Source organism: Oncorhynchus nerka, linkage group LG6 (genome assembly GCF_034236695.1).
Source record: "Oncorhynchus nerka isolate Pitt River linkage group LG6, Oner_Uvic_2.0, whole genome shotgun sequence".
Taxonomy (NCBI): domain Eukaryota; kingdom Metazoa; phylum Chordata; class Actinopteri; order Salmoniformes; family Salmonidae; genus Oncorhynchus; species Oncorhynchus nerka.
In genome coordinates, this window is record NC_088401.1 from 1,061,592 (window position 1) to 1,086,206 (window position 24,615).

Sequence of the window (24,615 nt, forward strand, 5' to 3'; positions counted from 1 at the left end):
AAAGTCCTCTAAACGTGTTGTAATAATACAGTCCTCTAGACATGTTGTAATAATAGAGTCCTCTAAACGTGTTGTAATAATACAGTCCTCTAGACATGTTGTAATAATAGAGTCCTCTAGATGTGTTAATAATAAAGTCCTCTAAACGTGTTGTAATAATACAGTCCTCTAGACATGTTGTAATAATAGAGTCCTCTAGATGTGTTGTGGTGTTGGAAGAGGTGCAGCTCCTGTGGTTCCAGTCTTTTTATTATTTTATTGAATATTTAAACCTGCAGTTAAGCCACTCAACATTTACATTCCAGTCTTTCAAGCTGTGCTAAAACAGATATGCTATTTTATGTATATATATATATATATTATATATATATATATATATATATATAATTTTTTTATTAGAAATATACAGTGGAGAGAACAAGTATTTGATACACTGCCGATTTTGCAGGTTTTCCTACTTACAAAGCATGTAGAGGTGGTCTGTAATTTTCATAATAGGTACACTTCAACTGTGAGAGACGGAATCTAAAACAAAAGTCCAGAAAATCACATTGTATGATTTTTAAGTAATTAATTTGCATTTTATTGCCAACAAACCCTACCCTAATCCGGACGATGTTGGGCCAATTGTGCGCCGCCCTATGGGATTCCCAGTCACGGACAGTTGTGACACAGCTTGGGATCGAACCCGGGTCTGTAGTGATGCCTCAAGCACTGAAATGCAGTGCCTTAGACTGCTTCCTGCGCCACTCGGGAGGCCCCAAAGATGCTTTTCAATGTGACCTCTCACAAACTCCCTCCAGGTCAAACACAACAGAATTGATCAAATAACAGATGTCATGGGTTGGAACAGGTGGCACTGTGAAAAATATAACATCTTTACAACTTGGTGAGTCTCATAGTGTTGAGGAGTGTTACATCTTGGTGAGTCTCATAGTGTTGAGGAGTGTTACATCTTGGTGAGTCTCATAGTGTTGAGGAGTGTTACATCTTGGTGAGTCTCATAGTGTTGAGGAGTGTTACATCTTGGTGAGTCTCATAGTGTTGAGGAGTGTTACATCTTGGTGAGTCGAAGCGTGTTGAGTCGTGCCCCCAAGATGGTGGCCCCAGAGGCGTATTGGATCTCCCTCAGAACACCCACCCACTTCCTTTCCCCCTCGTCATACCTGCAGGAGGAGAGGACAGGACATCAGGAAAGAGGACAGGAGAGAACGTCAGGTAAGAGGACAGAACAGGCTGTCAGGTAAGAGGACAGAACAGGAGGTCAGGTAAGAGGACAGAACAGAATGTCAGGTAAGAGGACAGAACAGAATGTCAGGTAAGAGGACAGAATAGGAGGTCAGGTAAGAGGACAGAACAGGGTGTTAGGTAAGAGGACAGAACAGAATGTCAGGTAAGAGGACAGAACAGAATGTCAGGTAAGAGGACAGAACAGAATGTCAGGTAAGAGGACAGAACAGGGTGTTAGGTAAGAGGACAGAACATGAGGTCAGGTAAGATGACAGAACAGGGTGTTAGGTAAGAGGACAGAACAGGATGTCAGGTAAGAGGAGAGAACAGGATGTCAGGTAAAAGGAAAGAACAGAATTTCAGGAAAGAGGACAGAACAAGGTGTTAGGTAAGAGGACAGAACAGAACGTCAGGTAAGAGGACAGAACAGAACGTCAGGTAAGAGGACAGAACAGAACGTCAGGTAAGAGGACAGAATAGGGTGTCAGGTAAGAGGACAGAACGGAGGTCAGGTAAGAGGACAGAACAGAACGTCAGGTAAGAGGACAGAACAGAACGTCAGGTAAGAGGACAGAATAGGACGTCAGGTAAGAGGACAGAACAGACGTCAGGTAAGAGGACAGAACGGACGTCAGGTAAGAGGACAGAACAGAATGTCAGGTAAGAGGACAGAACAGAATGTCAGGTAAGAGGACAGAACAGAATGTCAGGTAAGAGGACAGAACAGAACGTCAGGTAAGAGGACAGAATAGGACGTCAGGTAAGAGGACAGAACAGAACGTCAGGTAAGAGGACAGAATAGGACGTCAGGTAAGAGGACAGAACAGGGTGTTAAGTAAGAAGACATCAGGTAACAGGACAGAAGAAGACGTCAGGTAAGAGGACAGAACAGGAAGTCAGGTAATAGGACAGAACGGGAGGTCAGGTAAGAGGACAGAACAGGCAGGACGTTTGGTAAGAAGACAAAACGGGACAACAGGTAAGAGGACAGAACAGAACGTCAGGTAAGAGGACAGAATAGGACGTCAGGTAAGAGGACAGAACAGGGTGTTAGGTAAGAAGACATCAGGTAACAGGACAGAAGAAGACGTCAGGTAAGAGGACAGAACAGGAAGTCAGGTAATAGGACAGAACAGGAGGTCAGGTAAGAGGACAGAACAGGCAGGACGTTTGGTAAGAAGACAAAACAGGACAACAGGTAAGAGGACAGAACAGGACGTGAGGTAAAAGGACAGAACAGGAGGTCAGGTAAGAGGACAGAACAGAAGGTCAGGTAAGAGGACAGAACATGAGGTCAGGTAAGAGGACAGAACAGGAGGTCAGGTAAAAGGACAGAACAGAACGTCAGGTAAGAGGACAGAACATGAGGTCAGGTAAGAGGACAGAACAGGAGGTCAGGTAAAAGGACAGAACAGAATGTCAGGTAAGAGGACAGAACAGGAGGTCAGGTAAGAGGACAGAACAGAACGTCAGGTAAGAGGACAGAATAGGACGTCAGGTAAGAGGACAGAATAGGACGTCAGGTAAGAGGACAGAACAGAACATCAGGTAAGAGGACAGAACAGAATGTCAGGTAAGAGGACAGAATAGGACGTCAGGTAAGAGGACAGAACAGAATATCAGGTAAGAGGACAGAACAGAACGTCAGGTAAGAGGACAGAATAGGACGTCAGGTAAGAGAACAGAATAGGACGTCAGGTAAGAGGACAGAACAGAATATCAGGTAAGAGGACAGAACAGAATGTCAGGTAAGAGGACAGAACAGAACGTCAGGTAAGAGGACATAATAGGACGTCAGGTAAGAGGACAGAATAGGTCGACCTTCCCTGCCTCCAACCAGAGTCCTGACCTTCCTTCCAACCATAGCCCTGACCTTCCCCGCCTCCAACCATAGCCCTGATTTTCCCTGCCTACAACCATAGCTCTGACCATCCCCACCACCAACCATAGCCCTGACTCTCCCTGCCTCCAACCATAGCCCTGACCTTCTCTGCCTCCAACAATAGCCCTGACTCTCCCTGCCTCCAACCATAGCCCTGACCTTCTCTGCCTCCAACAATAGCCCTGACTCTCCCTGCCTCCAACCATAGCCATCACTCTCCCTGCCTCCAACTATAGCCCTGACTCTCCCTGCCTCCAACCATAGCCCTGACCTTCCCCACCTCCAACCATAGCCATGACTCTCCCTGCCTCCAACCATAGCCCTGAACTTTCCTGCCTCTAACTATAGCACTGATTTTCCCTGCCTCCAACAATATCCCTGAACTTCCCTGCCTCCAAACATAGTCCTGACCTTCCTTCCAACCATAGCCCTGACCTTCCCTGCCTCCAATCACAGCCCTGATCTTCCCTGCCTCCAACCATAGCCCTGACCTTCTCTGCCTCCAACAATAGCCCTGACTCTCCCTGCCTCCAACCATAGCCATCACTCTCCCTGCCTCCAACAATATCCCTGAACTTCCCTGCCTCCAACCATAGTCCTGACCTTCCTTCCAACCATAGCCCTGACCTTCCCTGCTTCCAATCACAGCCCTGACCTTCCCTGCCTCCAACCGTAGCCCTGCCTCTCCCTGCCTCCAACCATAGCCCTGACTCTCCCTGCCTCCAACCATAGCCCTGACCTTCCCTGCCTCCAACCATAGCCCTGACCTTCCCTGCCTACAATCAAATCCCTGACATTCCCTGCCTCTAACCACAGCCCCGACTCTCCCTGCCTCCAACCATAGACCTGACCTTCCCGGCCTCCAACCATAGCCATGACCTTCCCTGCCTCCAACAATAGCCAGACTTTCCTTTCAACCATAGCCGTGACCTTCCCTGCCTCCAACCAGAGTCCTGACCTTCCTTCCAACCATAGCCCTGACCTTCCCTGCCTCCAACCATAGCTCTGACCTGCCCCACCTCCAACCATAGCCCTGACTTTCCCTGCCTCCAACCATAGCCCTGAACTTCCCTGCCTCCAACTATAGCCCTGATTTTCCCTGCGTCCAACAATAGCCCTGAACTTCCCTGCCTCCAACCATAGTCCTGACCTTCCTTCCAACCATAGCCCTGACCTTCCCCGTCTCCAACCATAGCCATGACCTTCCCTGCCTCCAATCATAGCCCCGACCTTCCCTGCCTCCAACCACAGCCCTGGCTCTCCCTGCCTCCAACCATAGCCATCACTCTCCCTGCCTCCAACCATAGCCCTGACCTTCTCTGCCTCCAACCATATCACTGACTCTCTCTGCATCCAACCATATCCCGACCTTCCCTGCCTCCAACCACAGCCCTGACTCTCCCTTCCTCCAACCATAGCCCTGACTCCTCCTGCCCTCAACTATTGCCCTGACCTTCCCTGCCTCCAACCATAGCTCTGACTCTCCCTGCCTCCAACTATAGCCCTGATTTTCTCTGCCTCCAACCATAGCCCTGACCTTCCCTGCCTCCAATCATAGCCCCGACCTTCCCTGCCTCCAACCACAGCCCTGACTCTACCTGCCTCCCACCATAGCCCTGAAATTATCTGCTTCCAACCATTACACTGACTCTCTCTGCCTCCAACCATAGCCCCGACCATCCCTGCCTCCAACAATAGCCCTGACTCTCCGTGCCTCCAACCATAGCCATCACTCTCCCTGCGTCCAACTATAGCCCTGACCTTCCCTGCCTCGAACCATAGCCCTGACCTTCCCTGCCTCCAACCATAGCCCTGTCCTTCCCTGCTTCCGACAATAGCCCTGACTCTCCCTGCCTCCAACCATAGCCATCACTCTCCCTGCCTCCAACCATAGCCCTGACCTTCCCAGCCTCCAACCATAGCCCCGATTTTCCCTATCTCCAACCATAGCTCTGACCTTCCCTGCCTCCAACCATAGCTCTGACCTGCCCCACCTCCAACCATAGCCCTGACTTCCCTGCCTCCAACCATAGCCCTGAACTTCCCTGCCTCCAACTATAGCCCTGATTTTCCCTGCGTCCAACAATAGCCCTGAACTTCCCTGCCTCCAACCATAGTCCTGACCTTCCTTCCAACCATAGCCCTGACCTTCCCCGTCTCCAACCATAGCCATGACCTTCCCTGCCTCCAATCATAGCCCCGACCTTCCCTGCTCCAACCACAGCCCTGACTCTCCCTGCCTCCAACCATAGCCAACACTCTCCCTGCCTCCAACCATAGCCCTGACCTTCTCTGCCTCCAACCATATCACTGACTCTCTCTGCATCCAACCATAGCCCGACCTTCCCTGCCTCCAACCACAGCCCTGACTCTCCCTGCCTCCAACCATAGCCCTGACTCCTCCTGCCCTCAACTATAGCCCTGACCTTCCCTGCCTCCAACCATAGCTCTGACTCTCCCTGCCTCCAACTATAGCCCTGATTTTCTCTGCCTCCAACCATAGCCCTGACCTTCCCTGCCTCCAATCATAGCCCTGACCTTCCCTGCCTCCAACCACAGCCCTGACTCTCCCTGCCTCCCACCATAGCCCTGAAATTATCTGCTTCCAACCATTACACTGACTCTCTCTGCCTCCAACCATAGCCCCGACCATCCCTGCCTCCAACAATAGCCATCACTCTCCCTGCGTCCAACTATAGCCCTGACCTTCCCTGCCTCGAACCATAGCCCTGACCTTCCCTGCCTCCAACCATAGCCCTGTCCTTCCCTGCTTCCGACAATAGTCCTGACTCTCCCTGCCTCCAACCATAGCCATCACTCTCCCTGCCTCCAACAATAGCCCTGAACTTCCCTGCCTCCTACCATAGTCCTGACCTTCCTTCCAACCATAGCCCTGACCTTCCCTGTCTCCAACCATAGCCCTGACCTCCCCTGCCTCCAATCATAGCCCTGACCTTCCCTGCCTCCAACCACAGCCCTGACTCTCCCTGCCTCCAACCATAGCCATCACTCTCCCTGCCTCCAACCATAGCCCTGAACTTTCCTGCCTCCAACTATAGCCCTGATTTTCCCTGCCTCCAACAATATCCCTGAACTTCCCTGCCTCCAAACATAGTCCTGACCTTCCTACCAACCATAGCCCTGACCTTCCCTGCCTCCAACCATAGCCCTGACTCTCCCTGCCTCCAACCATCGCCCCGACTCTCCCTGCCTCCAATCACAGCCCTGACTCTCCCTGCCTCCAACAATAGCCCTGACTCTCTCTGCCTCCAACCATCGCCCTGACTCTCCCTGCCTCCAACCATAGCCCTGACTCTCTCTGCCTCCAACCATAGCACTGACTCTTCCTGCCTCCAACCACAGCCCTGACTCTTCCTGCCTCCAACCACAGCCCTGACTCTCCCTGCCTCCAACCACAGCCCTGACTCTCCCTGCCTCCAACCATAGCCCTGACTTTTCCTGCCTCCAACCACAGCCCTGACTCTTCCTGCCTCCAACCACAGCCCTGACTCTTCCTGCCTCCAACCACAGCCCTAACTCTCCCTGCTTCCAAACAGCCCTGACCTTCCCTGCCTCCAACCATAGCCCTGACCTTCCCTGCCTACAATCAAAGCCCTGTACTTCCCTGCCTCCAACCACAGCCCTGACTCTCCCTGCCTCCAACCATAGCCCTGACCTTCCCTGCCTCCAACCATAGCCATGACCTTCCCTGCCTCCAACAATAGCCCTGACTCTCTCTGCCTCCAACCATCGCCCTGACTCTCCCTGCCTCCAACCATAGCCCTGACTCTCTCTGCCTCCAACCATAGCACTGACTCTTCCTGCCTCCAACCACAGCCCTGACTCTTCCTGCCTCCAACCACAGCCCTGACTCTCCCTGCCTCCAACCACAGCCCTGACTCTCCCTGCCTCCAACCATAGCCCTGACTTTTCCTGCCTCCAACCACAGCCCTGACTCTTCCTGCCTCCAACCACAGCCCTGACTCTTCCTGCCTCCAACCACAGCCCTAACTCTCCCTGCTTCCAAACAGCCCTGACCTTCCCTGCCTCCAACCATAGCCCTGACCTTCCCTGCCTACAATCAAAGCCCTGTACTTCCCTGCCTCCAACCACAGCCCTGACTCTCCCTGCCTCCAACCATAGCCCTGACCTTCCCTGCCTCCAACCATAGCCATGACCTTCCCTGCCTCCAACAATAGCCAGACCTTCCTTTCAACCATAGCCCTGACCTTCCCTGCCTACAATCAAAGCCCTGTACTTCCCTGCCTCCAACCACAGCCCTGACTCTCCCTGCCTCCAACCATAGCCCTGACCTTCCCTGCCTCCAACCATAGCCATGACCTTCCCTGCCTCCAACAATAGCCAGACCTTCCTTTCAACCATAGCCGTGACCTTCCCTGCCTCCAACCATAGTCCTGACCTTCCTTCCAACCATAGCCCTGACATTCCCTGACTCCAATCACAACGCCCTGACCTTCCCTGCCTCCCACCATAGCCCTGACTCTCCCTGCCTCCAACCACAGCCCTGACCTTCCCTGCCTCCAACCATAGCCCTGACTCTCCCTGCCTCCAACCATAGCCATCACTCTCCCTGCCTCCAACCATAGCCCCGGTTTTCCCTGCCTCCAAACATAGCTCTGACCTTCCCCACCTCCAACCATAGCCACGACTTTCCCTGCCTCCAACCATAGCCCTGAACTTCCCCGCTTCCAACCACAGCCCTGACTCTCCCTGCCTCCAACCACCGCCCTGACTCTCCCTGCCAAACCATAGCCCTGACTCTCCCTGCCTCCAACCATAGCCCTGACTCTCTCTGCCTCCAACCATAGCCCTGACTCTCCCTGCCTCCAACCATAGCCCTGACTCTCCCTGCCTCCAACCACAGCCCTGACTCTCCCTGCCTCCAACCACAGCCCTGACTCTCCCTGCCTCCAACCCAACGTCAGTTTGTTCCTCACCTCCAGATGTCATTCATCTCCTTGGGGAGGAGTTCCTCCTTGTCCTCGCTGGGCATCATGGCGAAGCCTCCAACAGCGTAGAGACCCCCGGCCACCGATGCCAGACTGAGGGAGCTACGACCCTGAGGGAACTCCACGAAGTCTGACCACCTGGAGACACGGGTTTAACAGCCATATGAGTAAAGGTAAATCAGGCACTGTTCATTGTTGTCTTGAATCATCATCAGCTCCCAGAGAGAATATGTTGGCAGCACAGTGAACTCAGACTTCGGTACACTTTCAGTAATGTGAAATCTGACTTGTTGGTGTTACTATCGTAGACCTCCATGAAGTCTGTCACACACACACACACACACACACACACACACACACACACACACACACACACACACACACACACACACACACACACACACACACACACACACACACACACACACACACACACACACACACACACACACTTTGAGGCTGCAGGCTTGCTACTGACTTGTTGGTGTTGATGTCGTAGACCTCCATGGTGTCTGTCAGGCCGGTGTCTGTGACGCCTGCTGCTACGTAGATCTTGTCTTTATGGATGGTGGCTCCAAACAGAGAGCGGGCCAGCGTCATCGGAGCCAGCTCCTTCCACTCAAACCGCTGTGCATAGTACACACACATCCTCTTCGTCACCTTCCTACAGGACAGACACACATCCTAGTAGTAGCAGCAGCAGTAGTAATAGTTGTTGTTGTTAGTGATCATACTGTCCTAACTGAGCTCTACACCGTGACTGAGCTGAACACGGTGACTGAGCTGTACACCGTGACTGAGCTGAACACGGTGACTGAGCTGTACACCGTGACTGAGCTGAACACGGTGACTGAGCTGAACACGGTGACTGAGCTCTACACCGTGACTGAGCTCTACATCGTGACTGAACTCTACACCGTGACTTAACTCTACACCGTGACTGAGCTGAACACGGTGACTGAGCTGAACACGGTGACTGAGCTGAACACGGTGACTGAGCTCTACACCGTGACTGAGCTCTATACCGTGACTGAGCTGAACACGGTGACTGAGCTGAACACGGTGACTGAGCTCTACACCGTGACTGAGCTCTACACCGTGACTGAGCTCTACACCGTGACTGAGCTGAACACGGTGACTGAGCTCTACACGGTGACTGAGCTCTATACCGTGACTGAGCTGAACACGGTGACTGAGCTCTACACCGTAACTGAGCTCTACACCGTGACTGAGCTCTACACCGTGACTGAGCTGAACACGGTGACTGAGCTCTACACGGTGACTGAGCTCTATACCGTGACTGAGCTGAACACGGTGACTGAGCTGTACACGGTGACTGAGCTCTATACCGTGACTGAGCTGAACACGGTGACTGAGCTGTACACGGTGACTGAGCTCTATACCGTGACTGAGCTGAACACGGTGACTGAGCTCTATACTGTGACTGAGCTCTATACCGTGACTGAGCTCTACACCGTGACTGAGCTCTACACGGTGACTGAGCTGAACACGGTGATTGAGCTCTACACCGTGACTGAGCTCTACACGGTGACTGAGCTGCACACCGTGACTGAGCTCTACACCGTGACTGAGCTCTACACGGTGACTGAGCTCTACACGGTGACTGAGCTGCACACCGTGACTGAGCTCTACACCGTGACTGAGCTCTACACCGTGACTGAGCTCTATACCGTGACTGAGCTCTACACGGTGACTGAGCTGAACACGGTGACTGAGCTCTACACGGTGACTGAGCTGTACACCGTGACTGAGCTCTACACCGTGACTGAGCTCTACACCGTGACTGAGCTCTATACCGTGACTGAGCTCTACACGGTGACTGAGCTGAACACGGTGACTGAGCTCTACACGGTGACTGAGCTGTACACGGTGACTGAGCTGAACACGGTGACTGAGCTCTACACCGTAACTGAGCTCTATACCGTGACTGAGCTCTACACGGTGACTGAGCTGAACACGGTGACTGAGCTCTACACGGTGACTGAGCTCTACACCGTGACTGAGCTCTACACCGTGACTGAGCTCTACACCGTGACTGAGCTGAACACGGTGACTGAGCTCTACACCGTGACTGAGCTCTACACCAACAGTGTGGAAGAGAATGCAGTATCACGTTAATAACTCACTTGCTATCTGATTTTCCTCCGATCACATAGATAAGACCGTTGTGAGACACAGTAGCGTGGCCGTAGACGGGGTACGGTATGGGGTCAGACTCGCCCCATTTAAAAGACCTGAGGAGGACAAACACAGAGAGGTACACATTAGACTGCTAGCTCAGACTACATTCTAACAATTTGACAACATCCTGATTACATCACTCCTCTGAAGCAGCAGGATGAATGACTCTTCCATTGTGTTGTGATTCATATCTCTATTGTTTATTATTTTTTATTTTTTTCACCTTTATTTAACCAGGGAGGCCAGTTGAGAACAAGTTCTCATTTACAACTGCGACCTGGCCAAAATAAAGCAAAGCAGTTTGACACAAACAACAACACAGAGTTACACATGGAGTAAACAAACGTACAGTCAATAATACAGTAAAAAAAACAAGTCTATATACGATGTGAGCAAATTAGGTGAGAAGGGAGGTAAAGGCAAAAAAGGCCATGGTGGCAAAGTAAATACAATATAGCAAGTAAAACACTGGAATGGTAGTTTTGCAATGGAATAATGTGCAAAGTAGAAATAAAAATAATGGGGTGCAAAGGAGCAAAATAAATAAATAAATTAAATACAGTTGGGAAAGAGGTAGTTGTTTGGGCTAAATTATAGGTGGGCTATGTACAGGTGCAGTAATCTGTGAGCTGCTCTGACAGTTGGTGCTTAAAGCTAGTGAGGGAGGTAAGTGTTTCAATAATAGAGAAATGTATATACAGTGTGTGGAAATGGAGTAAGATTAGGGAGGTAAGGCAATAAATAGGCCATGGAGAAGATTAGGGAGGTAAGGCAATAAATAGGCCATGGAGAAGATTAGGGAGGTAAGGCAATAAATAGGCCATGGAGAAGATTAGGGAGGTAAGGCAATAAATAGGCCATGGAGAAGATTAGGAGGTAAGGCAATAAATAGGCCATGGAGAAGATTAGGGAGGTAAGGCAATAAATAGGCCATGGAGAAGATTAGGGAGGTAAGGCAATAAATAGGCCATGGAGAAGATTAGGGAGGTAAGGCAATAAATAGGCCATGGAGAAGATTAGGGAGGTAAGGCAATAAATAGGCCATGGAGAAGATTAGGGAGGTAAGGCAATAAATAGGCCATGGAGAAGATTAGGGAGGTAAGGCAATAAATAGGCCATGGAGAAGATTAGGGAGGTAAGGCAATAAATAGGCCATGGAGAAGATTAGGGAGGTAAGGCAATAAATAGGCCATGGAGAAGATTAGGGAGGTAAGGCAATAAATAGGCCATGGAGAAGATTAGGGAGGTAAGGCAATAAATAGGCCATGGAGTAAGATTAGGGAGGTAAGGCAATAAATAGGCCATGGAGAAGATTAGGGAGGTAAGGCAATAAATAGGCCATGGAGAAGATTAGGGAGGTAAGGCAATAAATAGGCCATGGAGAAGATTAGGGAGGTAAGGCAATAAATAGGCCATGGAGAAGATTAGGGAGGTAAGGCAATAAATAGGCCGTAGTGGCGAAATAATTACAAATTGATGATGTGCAAGTAGAGATACTGGGGTGCAAAAGAGCAAAAATAAATAACAATATGGGGATGTGGTAGTTGGATGGGCTATTTACAGATGGGCTATGTACAGGTGCAGTGATCGGTAAGTGTCACGACTTCCGCCGAAGTCGGCTCCTCTCCTTGTTTGTGCGGCGTTTGACGTCACCGGCTTTCTAGCCATCGCATCTCCATTTCTCATTTATCCATTTGTTTTGTCTTGTTCCCTGCTGGTTTTCATTCCCCAATCACACTGCATTCCTCTGTTGCCCCTCATGTCTTTGTGTCAGATTGTTTTGTGTTACGTGTCTATGCTGACGCTCTTTACTGGTATGCGTTTATTCCGTGTTTTATTTCACGAGGTATGTTATTGTGTTTATATAGTATTATTGTGACTGTTTTCACGTTTGCACTTTTGCCTGTGGGCTGGAGGTTATGACGCAGTGGCGTCAGTCTGTTGGTTTCTCCTGCCTAAATAAAGTGTGAGCCTGTTCACAACTCTCTGCTCTCCTGCACCTGACTCCGCTCCCAGTACGCACACACCTGACAGTAAGCTGCTCTGACAACTGATGTTTAAAGTTAGTGAGGGAGATATGAGTCTCCAGCTTTCAGTGATTTTTGCAATTCGTTCCAGTCGCAGGCAGCAGAGAACTGGAAGGACAGGCGGCCAAAGGAGGAATTGGCTTTGGGGGTGACCAGTGAGATATACCTGCTGGAGCGCGTGCTACGGGTGGGTGTTGGCTTTGGGGATGACCAGTGAGATATACCTGCTGGAGCGCGTGCTACGGGTGGGTGTTGGCTTTGGGGATGACCAGTGAGATATACCTGCTAGAGCGCGTGCTACGGGTGGGTGTTGGCTTTGGGGATGACCAGTGACATATACCTGCTGGAGCGCGTGCTACGGGTGGGTGTTGGCTTTGGGGATGACCAGTGAGATATACCTGCTAGAGCGCGTGCTACGGGCGGGTGTTGGCTTTGGGGATGACCAGTGAGATATACCTGCTGGAGCGCGTGCTATGGGTGGGTGTTGGCTTTGGGGATGACCAGTGAGATATACCTGCTGGAGCGCGTGCTACGGGTGGGTGTTGTTTGCTTTGGGGATGACCAGTGAGATATACCTGCTAGAGCGCGTGCTACGTGTGGGTGTTGCTGTGGTGACCAGTGAGCTGAGATAAGGCAGGGCTTTACCTAGCAAAGACTTATAGATGACCCGGAGCCAGTGGGTTTGGCGACGAATATGAAACGAGGGCCAGCCAACGAGAGCATTCAGGTCACATAGACAGGACAGTTACTGGGTGCTTTTACTGGTGCTGTCACATAGACTGTAACTTACTGTCTGTCATAGACCAGCACTGAGTCCAGTGTATTGGACTCCTGCTCCTTCAGCTCCTTCCCTCCCACCATGAAGATGCTGTTCTCCGCCTCAGCCAGGCCAAACAGGAAACGGGGCGAGGGGATGGGGGGCATGCCCAGCCAATCAGCACTCACTGGGTCGTACTGCGAGGTCACAGATGTCAGAGGTCAGAGACAGGCTAGCTGTCTACATGCTGAGATATTGACAGGACAGACAGATCTATGGACAGACAGACAGACAGACAGACAGACAGACAGACAGACAGACAGACAGACAGACAGACAGACAGACAGACAGTCAGACAGACAGACAGACAGACAGACAGACAGACAGACACAGACAGACAGACAGACAGACAACCAGACAGACAGACAGACAGACAGACAGACAGACAGACAGACAACCAGACAGACAGACAGACAGACAGACAGACACAGACAGACAGACAACCAGCCAGCCAGCCAGCCAGCCAGCCAGACAGACAGACAGACAGACAGACAGACAGACAGACAGACAGACAGACAGACAGACAGACAGACAGACAGACAGACAACCAGCCAGACAGACAGACAGACAGACAGACAACCAGACAGACAGACAGACAGACAGACAACCAGACAGACAGACAGACAGACAGACAGACAGACAGACAGACAGACAGACAGACAGTCAGCATCTCTGTAATGGAAACAGACACATTATAACATCTATAATGTGGAGGAGGGAGGTCTCCCCCGCTCTATGGCATCTTCAATAGGATCCCAGAGAGCGAGGGAGAATGGTGTAACTAGGCCTACTGGTGTGTTGACTTGGTGACCATGCAGAAGATACCTCTACTCAATGACTTGGTGACCATGCAGAAGATACCTCTACTCAATGACTTGGTGACCATGCAGAAGATACCTCTACTCAATGACTTGGTGACCATGCAGAAGATACCTCTACTCAATGACTTGGTGACCATGCAGAAGATACCTCTACTCAATGACTTGGTGACCATGCAGAAGATACCTCTACTCAATGACTTGGTGACCATGCAGAAGATACCTCTACTCAATGACTTGGTGACCATGCAGAAGATACATCTACTCAATGACTTGGTGACCATGCAGAAGATACCTCTACTCAATGACTTGGTGACCATGCAGAAGATACCTCTACTCAATGACTTGGTGACCATGCAGAAGATACCTCTACTCAATGACTTGGTGACCATGCAGAAGATACCTCTACTCAATGACTTGGTGACCATGCAGAAGATACCTCTACTCAATGACTTGGTGACCATGCAGAAGATACCTCTACTCAATGACTTGGTGACCATGCAGAAGATACATCTACTCAATGACTTGGTGACCATGCAGAAGACACCTGTACTCAATGACTTGGTGACCATGCAGAAGATACCTCTACTCAATGACTTGGTGACCATGCAGAAGATACCTCTACTCAATGACTTGGTGACCATGCAGAAGACACCTGTACTCAATGCAGATCCAAAATTTGATAATAACATGATAATAACATCCTACCTGTATTAATAACAGGTGTATAATAATTATAACATCCTACCTGTATTAATAACAGGTGTATAATAATTATAACATCCTACCTGTATTAATAACAGGTGTATAATAATTATAACATCCTACCTGTAGGAAGTAGGAGCTGAGAGGATCCTCCTTGTTCAGCTCATTGTAGAACAGCCCCCCAGCAACAAAGATCTGGTTCTCTTTGGTGACAAGGGAGGCATGGTTCTTGGGGATCTGAGTGGAGAGCGAGGCGACGTAACAGTCGTTCCCTGTGGGGTCGTACGCCACCGCCCCCGTGTCACTCACCATGAACACCAGGTCTCTCAGGAACATCCCAAAACGCAGTTGATCATTCAAGATCCCCGGGAGTAGAGCCTCCTCCTCCTCCTCCTCCTCCTCTTCCTCTCCCTCCTTCTCCTCTCCTCCCTTCTGCTCTGTCTTATTTTCTTCCGTCTTCTTCTTTGTTTTCTTCTGAGGCGGGAGGTCAGGCAGTTTTCCAGCACGAGCGTCTCTGACCATTTGAAGCCTCTTCTCCATTTCAGGGTTGGAGCAGATCCACTCATGCTTCTCCACCTGGTGGGACAGGGAGATGTATCAGTATCACCTGCTTCTCCACCTGGTGGGACAGGGAGATGTATCAGTATCACCTGCTTCTCCACCTGGTGGGACAGGGAGATGTATCAGTATCACCTGCTTCTCCACCTGGTGGGACAGGGAGATGTATCAGAATCACCTGCTTCTCCACCTGGTGGGACAGGGAGATGTATCAGAATCACCTGCTTCTCCACCTGGTGGGACAGGGAGATGTATCAGTATCACCTGCTTCTCCACCTGGTGGGACAGGGAGATGTATCAGTATCACCTGCTTCTCCACCTGGTGGGACAGGGAGATGTATCAGTATCACCTGCTTCTCCACCTGGTGGGACAGGGAGATTTAATACAACAATCACTTGTTTCTTCACCTGGTGGGACAGGGAGATGTATCAGTATCACCTGCTTCTCCACCTGGTGGGACAGGGAGATTTAATACAACAATCACTTGTTTCTTCACCTGGTGGGACAGGGAGGTTTAATACAACAATCACCTGCTTCTCCACCTGGTGGGACAGGGAGATTTAATACAACAATCACCTGCTTCTCCACCTGGTGGGACAGGGAGATGTATCAGTATCACCTGCTTCTCCACCTGGTGGGACAGGGAGATGTATCAGTATCACCTGCTTCTCCACCTGGTGGGACAGGGAGATGTATCAGTATCACCTGCTTCTCCACCTGGTGGGACAGGGAGATTTAACACTAGACCATACTGCTCACCATCTCAGTAAAGTAGTCCTTCTGGACCAGTCTGAGTCTGACACAGTCCATCAGTCCGGGTAGTTCCTTCAGCCTGTTCTCCACATCTTGACCGACCCACTTCTCCACGGCCTCAAACACCTCTTCCTCTGTTTCTACATTCAGTGTGTCCGCTGTCAAGATAGCTGCCAGCTCGCTGGGCCCCAGCGTCAGGAACTCATCGTCACGGGAGATGAGCTGGAAGCGTTCGCAGGCATAGTTGCGAGCGGAGACAGCGAGGCGAGGACAGTCCAGCATCAGGCCCAGTCGGAATATAGCCAGACAGTTACTGAGACTGAGTTTCTTCTGGAGGAAGGAGACACACACTGTGAAGATCGAGGGGATCTGGAACATGTTGGCTACAGAGAAGATGTCCTGGACATTCTGCTCTGTCACGTTAATGGTGGAGGTATAGAGGTACTTCAGAATCAGACCCATGACCCCCGGCTCTACATCCTCCAACACCACCTCTCTCTTCTTCTCCTCTTCCAGATCTGACAGGAACAGGGCCCTAAAGAAGGACGAGCAGGCACACAGCACCAGACGGTGGCAGGGGAACTCCTTGCCCTTGATCTTCAGGACACAGTCCACCAGCTTGTCATTCTCCAGTAGATCATAGAGTCCGTCCTGCAACAGGGTCTGCTGGTACATCCTGGGCTCCTCCGTTGGGTCGATGGACAGAGCCATGGTGCCTCGGTCCAGGGGGACAACTCCCAGTCGATAAGCAGGGAACAAGAGACCTAGGGCGTCTTGGTCCTTGGTGTCTGTCCTGTCTGTCTCCTGTCCACACGGCAGAGCTCTGAGCTTAGGCTCTCTTCACTGCCCAGCCTGGAAAGAGGAGTTAAGGGTTGGGCCTTTGTGGTATAAGGAGGCTCGGTCTTTGTGATTTGAACCATAAGGAGTGTACTGCGGGGCTGCTGGTCTCTCTCCCTCAGCTGTCCCGACCCTTTAACTCCTGTTGCAACTGGTAGGCTATATATAGCCTTGTTCTCAGTGTGGGGCACTCTGTGGAATCCATTCTGGAACATGTGAAATGTAATAGACCCCTCATCACCACCCGCCGTCCCCCTCCCCGCTCGGACAGCTGACACTGCCTCATGCGAGATCAGTTCTTCCTGAGTCATGTGGGGTTTAGTTAAAGTGGCTTCCTCCTCTCTGCTCCTTCCCTTCCCCCTTCCTCCTCTCTACTCCTTTTCCTCCTCCTTCCTTCTCTCCACTCCTTCCCTTTCACCTTCCTCCTCTCCACTCCTTCCCTTTCACCTTCCTCCTCTCTACTCCTTTTCCTCCTCCTTCCTTCTCTCCACTCCTTGCCTTTCACCTTCCTCCTCTCCACTCCTTCCCTCTCACCTTCCTCCTCTCCACTCCTTCCCTTCATCTGTTCCACTCTTTCCCTTCCAACAACCTCCTCTCCACTCCTTCCCTTCCTCCTCCCTCCTCTCTACCTTCCCTTCCTCCTCTCCATTCCTTCCCTTCCTCCTCTCTATTTCCTTCCCTTCCTCCTTTCTCCACTCCTTCCCTTCCACATTCCTTCTCTCCACCTCTTCTCTACCCCCTCTCCACTCCTTCAATTTCTCCTCTCCACTCCTTCTTACCTTCCTTCCTCCTATAAACTCCTCCCACCTTCCTTCTCTCCACTCTTTCCCTTCCTCCTTCCTCCTCTCTACTCCTTCCCTTCCCCCTTCCTCCTCACCACTCCTTATACCTTCCTTCCTCCTCTAAACTCCTTTGCTTCAGATATGCAATGATGTGACAGAAGTGGACAGGTGAAAGTAGAGACCTGGTAGTTGTCCATCCACCATATTGCGTTCAACTCTTCATATATGTTTAGATGAGCGATGATGGAGTAGCGATGAGATGAGGAAGCCACTGTCGAGTATTCAGTGGCTCTCCGCTAGGTTCGAGCACACCAGATACTGACTGTTACTTTAGATTTTAACCCCCCCCCCCCCCCCCCCCCTTTGTTCAGGGACACATTATTCCATTTCTGTTAGTCACATGTCTGTGGAACTTGTTCAGTTTATGTCTCAGTTGTTGAATCTTGTTATGTTCATACAAATATTTACACATGTTAAGTTAGCTGAAAATAAGCGCATTTGAGAGCGAGAGGATGTTTCTTTTTTTGCTGCGTTTATCTATAGCATCAGTTAACATGGTCGATTGTTGAGCAAAACAGTGTTTGTGTCTGATAATGGTACCAGTTGTGTCACGCCCGGACCTTAGAGAGCCTTTTTATGTCTCTATTTGGTTTGGTCAGGGTGTGATGTGGGGTCGGCATTCTATGTGTTGTTATCTATCATTTGTGTATTTCTATGTTTTGGCCGGGTCTGGTTCTCAATCAGGGACAGCTGTCTATCGTTGTCTCTGATTGGGAACCATACTTAGGTAGCCCGTTTTCCCTCCTTTCTTTGTGGGAAGTTGACTTTGTTTAGGGCCTTTGAGCGTCACGGTTTGTTTTTGTAGTGTTATTTGTTTGTTCGGCGTCACTTTGATTAATAAAAAGAAAATGTACGCTCACCACACTGAACCTTGGTTCTCCTCCTTCAACAGCTGTGACAAGTTGTTTCTGAGCTGATCATACTTTTAGGTTTAACTTAGTGGGTAATGTCAGAGGCCATAATAATAGGTTAGATAGGCTTTTCTTGCCATATAATGAAGCAACTGAGTGTCCAGCTTGAAACTCGGTAATACTGCTTGCAGATTTAATCTTGTTTTATACATTTTGGTTTTGAAATAGGTACACTACCGGTCAATTTTTTTAGAACACCTACTCATTCAAGGGTTTTTCTTTATTTTTACTATTTTCTACATCGTGGAATAATAGTGAATACATCAAATAGCCACCCTTTGCCTTGATGGCAGTTTTGCCAACTCTTGGCATTCTCTCAACCAGTTTCATGAGGTAGTCACCTGGAATGCATTTCAATTAACAGGGGAGCCTTCTTAAAAGTTAATTTGTGGAATTTCTTTCCTTCTTAATGCATTTGAGCCAATCAGTTGTGTTGTGACAAGGTAAGGCGGTATACAGAAGATATCCCTATTTGGGTAAAAGACCAAGTCCATTTTATGGCAAGAACAAGCAAAGAGAAGAAGAAAGACTTTTTTTGTGTCCCCAACTGATTGTGTTTTTTTGTTCGTTTATTTGTGTTTCTTGGCACGAAGACAGCGTTCAATGAACTGTATTCTGCCATAAGCAAACAAGAAAACACTCACCCAGAGGCGGGTGCTCCTAGTAGCCGGGGACTTTAATGCAGGGAAACTTCAGTCCATTTCACCAAATTTCTATCAGCATGTTAAATGTGCAACCAGAGGGAAAATAACTCTACACCACCATTACTCCACACACAGACACACGAACAAAGCTCTCCCTCACCCTCCATTTGGCAAATCTGACCTTAATTCTATCCTCCTGATTCCTGCAAAAATTAAATTATTCCACAATGTAGAAAATAGTACAAATAAAGAAAAACCCCTGAATGAGTAAGTGTTCTAAAACTTTTGACCGGTAGTGTAGATTAAGTCAGGAAAAATCACAAATTTTGTTGTATTTTGTTTTCCTGTTTTTACGGACTCCTGAGCCATGAGGAGGATTGTGAGCTGGCAGTGATTAATTCATTGCTCAGTCTGAGGATTCCTATGAAGTTTTGTGCTCATCATTGAGTGGGACCTTAACAACAAACTTAATCTCGTACAAGACTTAGTCAACGGCTACGGAGAACTTGCTGTCAGACGGGGGGTATTGGGGCTCGTGGGTCCCCCGCCTTGCGGAGTCTGTGGGGGGTGTGGGCCACGCCAGTGAGAGTATTGAGATTGAGGTCATTCTCCATATTAGAGGGTGTAAGCGTGGACTCTGAGTCAGACGCAGGATCTACTACAGTGACTCAGTCATATTTATAGTGCTTATTAAGCCTCTGTCTCTCTGTTTCTCACTGTCTCTCTCATTGTCTCTCTTTCTCCCTCACACTGACTCTCTGTTTCTCATGGTCTCTCTCATTGTCTCTCTGATTCTCATGGTCTCTCTCATTGTCTCTCTGTTTCTCACGGTCTCTCTCATTGTCTCTCTGATTCTCACTGTCTCTCTCACTGTCTCTCTGATTCCTATGGTCTCTCTCACTGTCTCTCTGTTTCTCACGGTCTCTCACACTGACTCTCTGTTTCTCATGGTCTCTTTCATTGTCTCTCTGATTCTCACGGTCTCTCTCATTATCTCTCTTTGCCCTCACATTGTCTCTCTGATTCTCATGGTCTCTCTCATTGTCTCTCTGTTTCTCATGGTCTCTCTCATTGTCTCTCTTTCTCCCTCACACCGACTCTCTGTTTCTCATGGTCTCTCTCATTATCTCTCTGATTCTCATGGTCTCTCTCATTGTCTCTCTGTTTCTCATGGTCTCTCTCATTGTCTCTCTTTTCCCTCACATTGTCTCTCTGATTCTCATGGTCTCTCTCATTGTCTCTCTGATTCTCATGGTCTCTCTCATTGTCTCTCTTTACCCTCACACTGTCTCTCTGTTTCTCACGGTCTCTCTCATTGTCTCTCTGTTTCTCATGGTCTCTCTTTTCCCTCACATTGTCTCTCTGTTTCTCATGGTCTCTCTCATTGTCTCTCTTTCTCCCTCACACTGACTCTCTGTTTCTCATGGTCTCTCTCATTATCTCTCTGATTCTCATGGTCTCTCTCATTATCTCTCTGATTCTCATGGTCTCTCTCATTGTCTCTCTTTTCCCTCACACTGTCTCTGTTTCTCACGGTCTCTCTCATTGTCTCTCTTTCTCCCTCACACTGTCTCTCTGTTTCTCACGGTCTCTCTCATTGTCTCTCTTTTCCCTCACACTGTCTCTCTGTTTCTCATGGTCTCTCTCATTGTCTCTCTGATTCTCATGGTCTCTCTCATTGTCTCTCTTTTCCCTCACACTGTCTCTCTGATTCTCACGGTCTCTCTCATTGTCTCTCTTTTCCCTCACATTGTCTCTCTGATTCTCATGGTCTCTCTCATTGTCTCTCTGATTCTCATGGTCTCTCTCATTGTCTCTCTTTTCCCTCACACTGACTCTCTGATTCTCACGGTCTCTCTCATTGTCTCTCTTTTCCCTCACACTGACTCTCTGTTTCTCATGGTCTCTCTCATTGTCTCTCTGATTCTCATGGTCTCTCTCATTGTCTCTCTTTTCCCTCACACTGTCTCTCTGATTCTCACGGTCTCTCTCATTGTCTCTCTTTTCCCTCACGTTGTCTCTCTGATTCTCATGGTCTCTCTCATTGTCTCTCTGATTCTCATGGTCTCTCTCATTGTCTCTCTTTTCCCTCACACTGTCTCTCTGTTTCTCACGGTCTCTCTCATTGTCTCTCTGTTTCTCATGGTGTCTCTCGTTGTCTCTCTGATTCTCATGGTCTCTCTCTTTCTCCCTCACACTGTCTCTCTGACTCTCACGGTCTCTCTCATTGTCTCTCTTTCTCCCTCACAATGTCTCTCTGTTTCTCATGGTCTCTCTCATTGTCTCTCTGATTCTCATGGTCTCTCTCATTGTCTCTCTGTTTCTCACGGTCTCTCTCATTGTCTCTCTTTCTCCCTCACACTGTCTCTCTGTTTCTCATGGTCTGTCTCATTGTCGCTCTTTCTCGCTCACTCTCTCTCTCTGACTCTCACGGTCTCTCTCATCGTCTCTCTTTCTCCCTCACACTGTCTCTCTGTTTCTCATGGTCTCTCTCATTCTCCCTCACACTGTCTCTCTGTTTCTCATGGTCTCTCTCATTGTCTCTCTTTCTCGCTCACTCTCTCTCTCTGAATCTCACGGTCTCTCTCATCGTCTCTCTTTCTCCCTCACACTGTCTCTCTGTTTCTCATGGTCTCTCTCATTGTCTCTCTGATTCTCATGGTCTCTCTCATTGTCTCTCTGTTTCTCATGGTCTCTCTCGTTGTCTCTCTTTTCCCTCACATTGTCTCTCTGATTCTCATGGTCTCTCTCATTGTCTCTCTGATTCTCATGGTCTCTCTCATTGTCTCTCTTTACCCTCACACTGTCTCTCTGTTTCTCACGGTCTCTCTCATTGTCTCTCTGTTTCTCATGGTCTCTCTCATTGTCTCTCTGATTCTCATGGTCTCTCTCATTATCTCTCTGATTCTCATGGTCTCTCTCATTGTCTATCTTTTCCCTCACACTGTCTCTCTGTTTCTCACGGTCTCTCTCATTGTCTCTCTTTCTCCCTCACACTGACTCTCTGTTTCTCACGGTCTCTCTCATTGTCTCTCTTTCTCCCTCACACTGACTCTCTGTTTCTCATGGTCTCTCTCATTGTCTCTCTGATTCTCATGGTCTCTCTCTTTCTCCCTCACACTGTCTCTCTGACTCTCACGGTCTCTCTCATTGTCTCTCTTTCTCCCTCACACTGTCTCTCTGTTTCTCATGGTCTCTCTCATTGTCTCTCTGATTCTCATGGTCTCTCTCATTGTCTCTCTGTTTCTCACGGTCTCTCTCATTGTCTCTCTTTCTCCCTCTCATTGTCTCTCTGTTTCTCATGGTCTCTCTCGTTGTCTCTCTTTTCCCTCACATTGTCTCTCTGATTCTCATGGTCTCTCTCATTGTCTCTCTGATTCTCATGGTCTCTCTCATTGTCTCTCTTTACCCTCACACTGTCTCTCTGTTTCTCACGGTCTCTCTCATTGTCTCTCTGTTTCTCATGGTCTCTCTCGTTGTCTCTCTGATTCTCATGGTCTCTCTCATTATCTCTCTGATTCTCATGGTCTCTCTCATTGTCTCTCTTTTCCCTCACACTGTCTCTCTGTTTCTCACGGTCTCTCTCATTGTCTCTCTTTCTCCCTCACACTGACTCTCTGTTTCTCACGGTCTCTCTCATTGTCTCTCTTTCTCCCTCACACTGACTCTGTTTCTCATGGTCTCTCTCATTGTCTCTCTGATTCTCATGGTCTCTCTTTCTCCCTCACACTGTCTCTCTGACTCTCACGGTCTCTCTCATTGTCTCTCTTTCTCCCTCACACTGTCTCTCTGTTTCTCATGGTCTCTCTCATTGTCTCTCTGATTCTCATGGTCTCTCTCATTGTCTCTCTGTTTCTCACGGTCTCTCTCATTGTCTCTCTTTCTCCCTCACACTGTCTCTCTGTTTCTCATGGTCTCTCTCATTGTCTCTCTTTCTCGCTCACTCTCTCTCTCTGACTCTCACGGTCTCTCTCATCGTCTCTCTTTCTCCCTCACACTGTCTCTCTGTTTCTCATGGTCTCTCTCATTGTCTCTCTTTCTCCCTCACACTGTCTCTCTGTTTCTCATGGTCTCTCTCATTGTCTCTCTTTCTCGCTTACTCTCTCTCTCTGACTCTCACCGTCTCTCTCATCGTCTCTCTTTCTCCCTCACACTGTCTCTCTGTTTCTCACGGTCTCTCTCATTGTCTCTGATTCTCACGGTCTCTCTCATTGTCTCTCTGATTCTCATGGTATCTCTCATTGTCTCTCTTTTCCCTCACACTGTCTCTCTGTTTCTCATGGTCTCTCTCATTGTCTCTCTTTCTCCCTCACACTGTCTCTCTGTTTCTCATGGTCTCTCTCGTTGTCTCTCTTTCTCCCTCACACTGTCTCTCTGTTTCTCATGGTCTCTCTCATTGTCTCTCTTTCTCCCTCACACTGTCTCTCTGTTTCTCATGGTCTCTCTCATTGTCTCTCTGATTCTCATGGTCTCTCTCATTGTCTCTCTGTTTCTCACGGTCTCTCTCATTGTCTCTCTTTCTCCCTCACACTGTCTCTCTGATTCTCATGGTCTCTCTCGTTGTCTCTCTTTCTCCCTCACACTGTCTCTCTGTTTCTCATGGTCTCTCTCATTGTCTCTCTTTCTCCCTCACACTGTCTCTCTGTTTCTCATGGTCTCTCTCATTGTCTCTCTTTCTCCCTCACACTGTCTCTCTGTTTCTCATGGTCTCTCTCGTTGTCTCTCTTTCTCCCTCACACTGTCTCTCTGTTTCTCATGGTCTCTCTCATTGTTTTTTTTTATTTTTATTTTATTTCACCTTTGTTTAACCAGGTAGGCTAGTTGAGAACAAGTTCTCATTTACAATTGCGACCTGGCCAAGATAAAGCAAAGCAGTTCGACACATACAACGACACAGAGTTACACATGGAGTAAAACAAACATACAGTCAATAATACAGTAAAAAAAAAAAAAAAAAAAAACAAGTCTATATACAATGTGAGCAAATTAGGTGAGAAGGGAGGTAAAGGCAAAAAAGGCCATGGTGGCAAAGTAGATACAATATAGCAAGTAAAACACTGGAATGGTAGTATTGCAATGGAAGAATGTGCAAAGTAGAAATAAAAATAATGGGGTGCAATTGTCTCTCTGTTTCTCACGTTCTCTCTCGTTGTCTCTCTGATTCTCATGATCTCTCTCTTTCTCCCTCACACTGTCTCTCTGACTCTCACGGTCTCTCTCATTGTCTCTCTTTCTCCCTCACACTGTCTCTCTGACTCTCATGGTTTCTCTCATTGTCTCTCTTTCTCCCTCACACTGTCTCTCTGTCTCTCTGTTTCTCATGGTCTCTCTCATTGTCTCTCTTTCTCTCTGTCTCTCTGACTCTCATGGTCTCTCTCATTGTCTCTCTTTCTCCCTCACACTGTCTCTCTGACTCTC

At 49.0% G+C, this 24,615-nt stretch overlaps 1 protein-coding gene across 1 annotated transcript; it reads right to left on the bottom strand.

Moving 5' to 3' along the window:
* Positions 1-305: 305 nt before the first annotated feature.
* klhl40b (kelch-like family member 40b) lies at positions 306-17,116 on the bottom strand. Its single transcript, XM_065019194.1, has 7 exons — positions 15,970-17,116; positions 14,775-15,227; positions 13,102-13,265; positions 10,230-10,337; positions 8,561-8,746; positions 8,071-8,220; positions 306-1,166 (listed from the first exon to the last, which is right to left on the bottom strand). The coding sequence occupies exons 1-7, from the start codon at positions 16,672-16,674 to the stop codon at positions 1,055-1,057; spliced, it is 1,878 nt and encodes a 625-aa protein (XP_064875266.1). The 5' UTR covers positions 16,675-17,116; the 3' UTR covers positions 306-1,054.
* Between the last annotated feature and the right edge of the window lie 7,499 nt (positions 17,117-24,615).

Coding starts and splice junctions, on each gene's coding strand:
- klhl40b (XM_065019194.1), bottom strand. CDS start 16,674: ATGGCTCTGTCCATCGACCCAACGGAGGAGCCCAGGATGTACCAGCAG. Junction 10,338..13,101: donor GTGCTGGTCTATGACAGACA/GTAAGTTACAGT, acceptor TGTCCTCCTCAG/GTCTTTTAAATGGGGCGAGT. Junction 8,221..8,560: donor TACGACATCAACACCAACAA/GTCAGTAGCAAG, acceptor CCGTGTCTCCAG/GTGGTCAGACTTCGTGGAGT.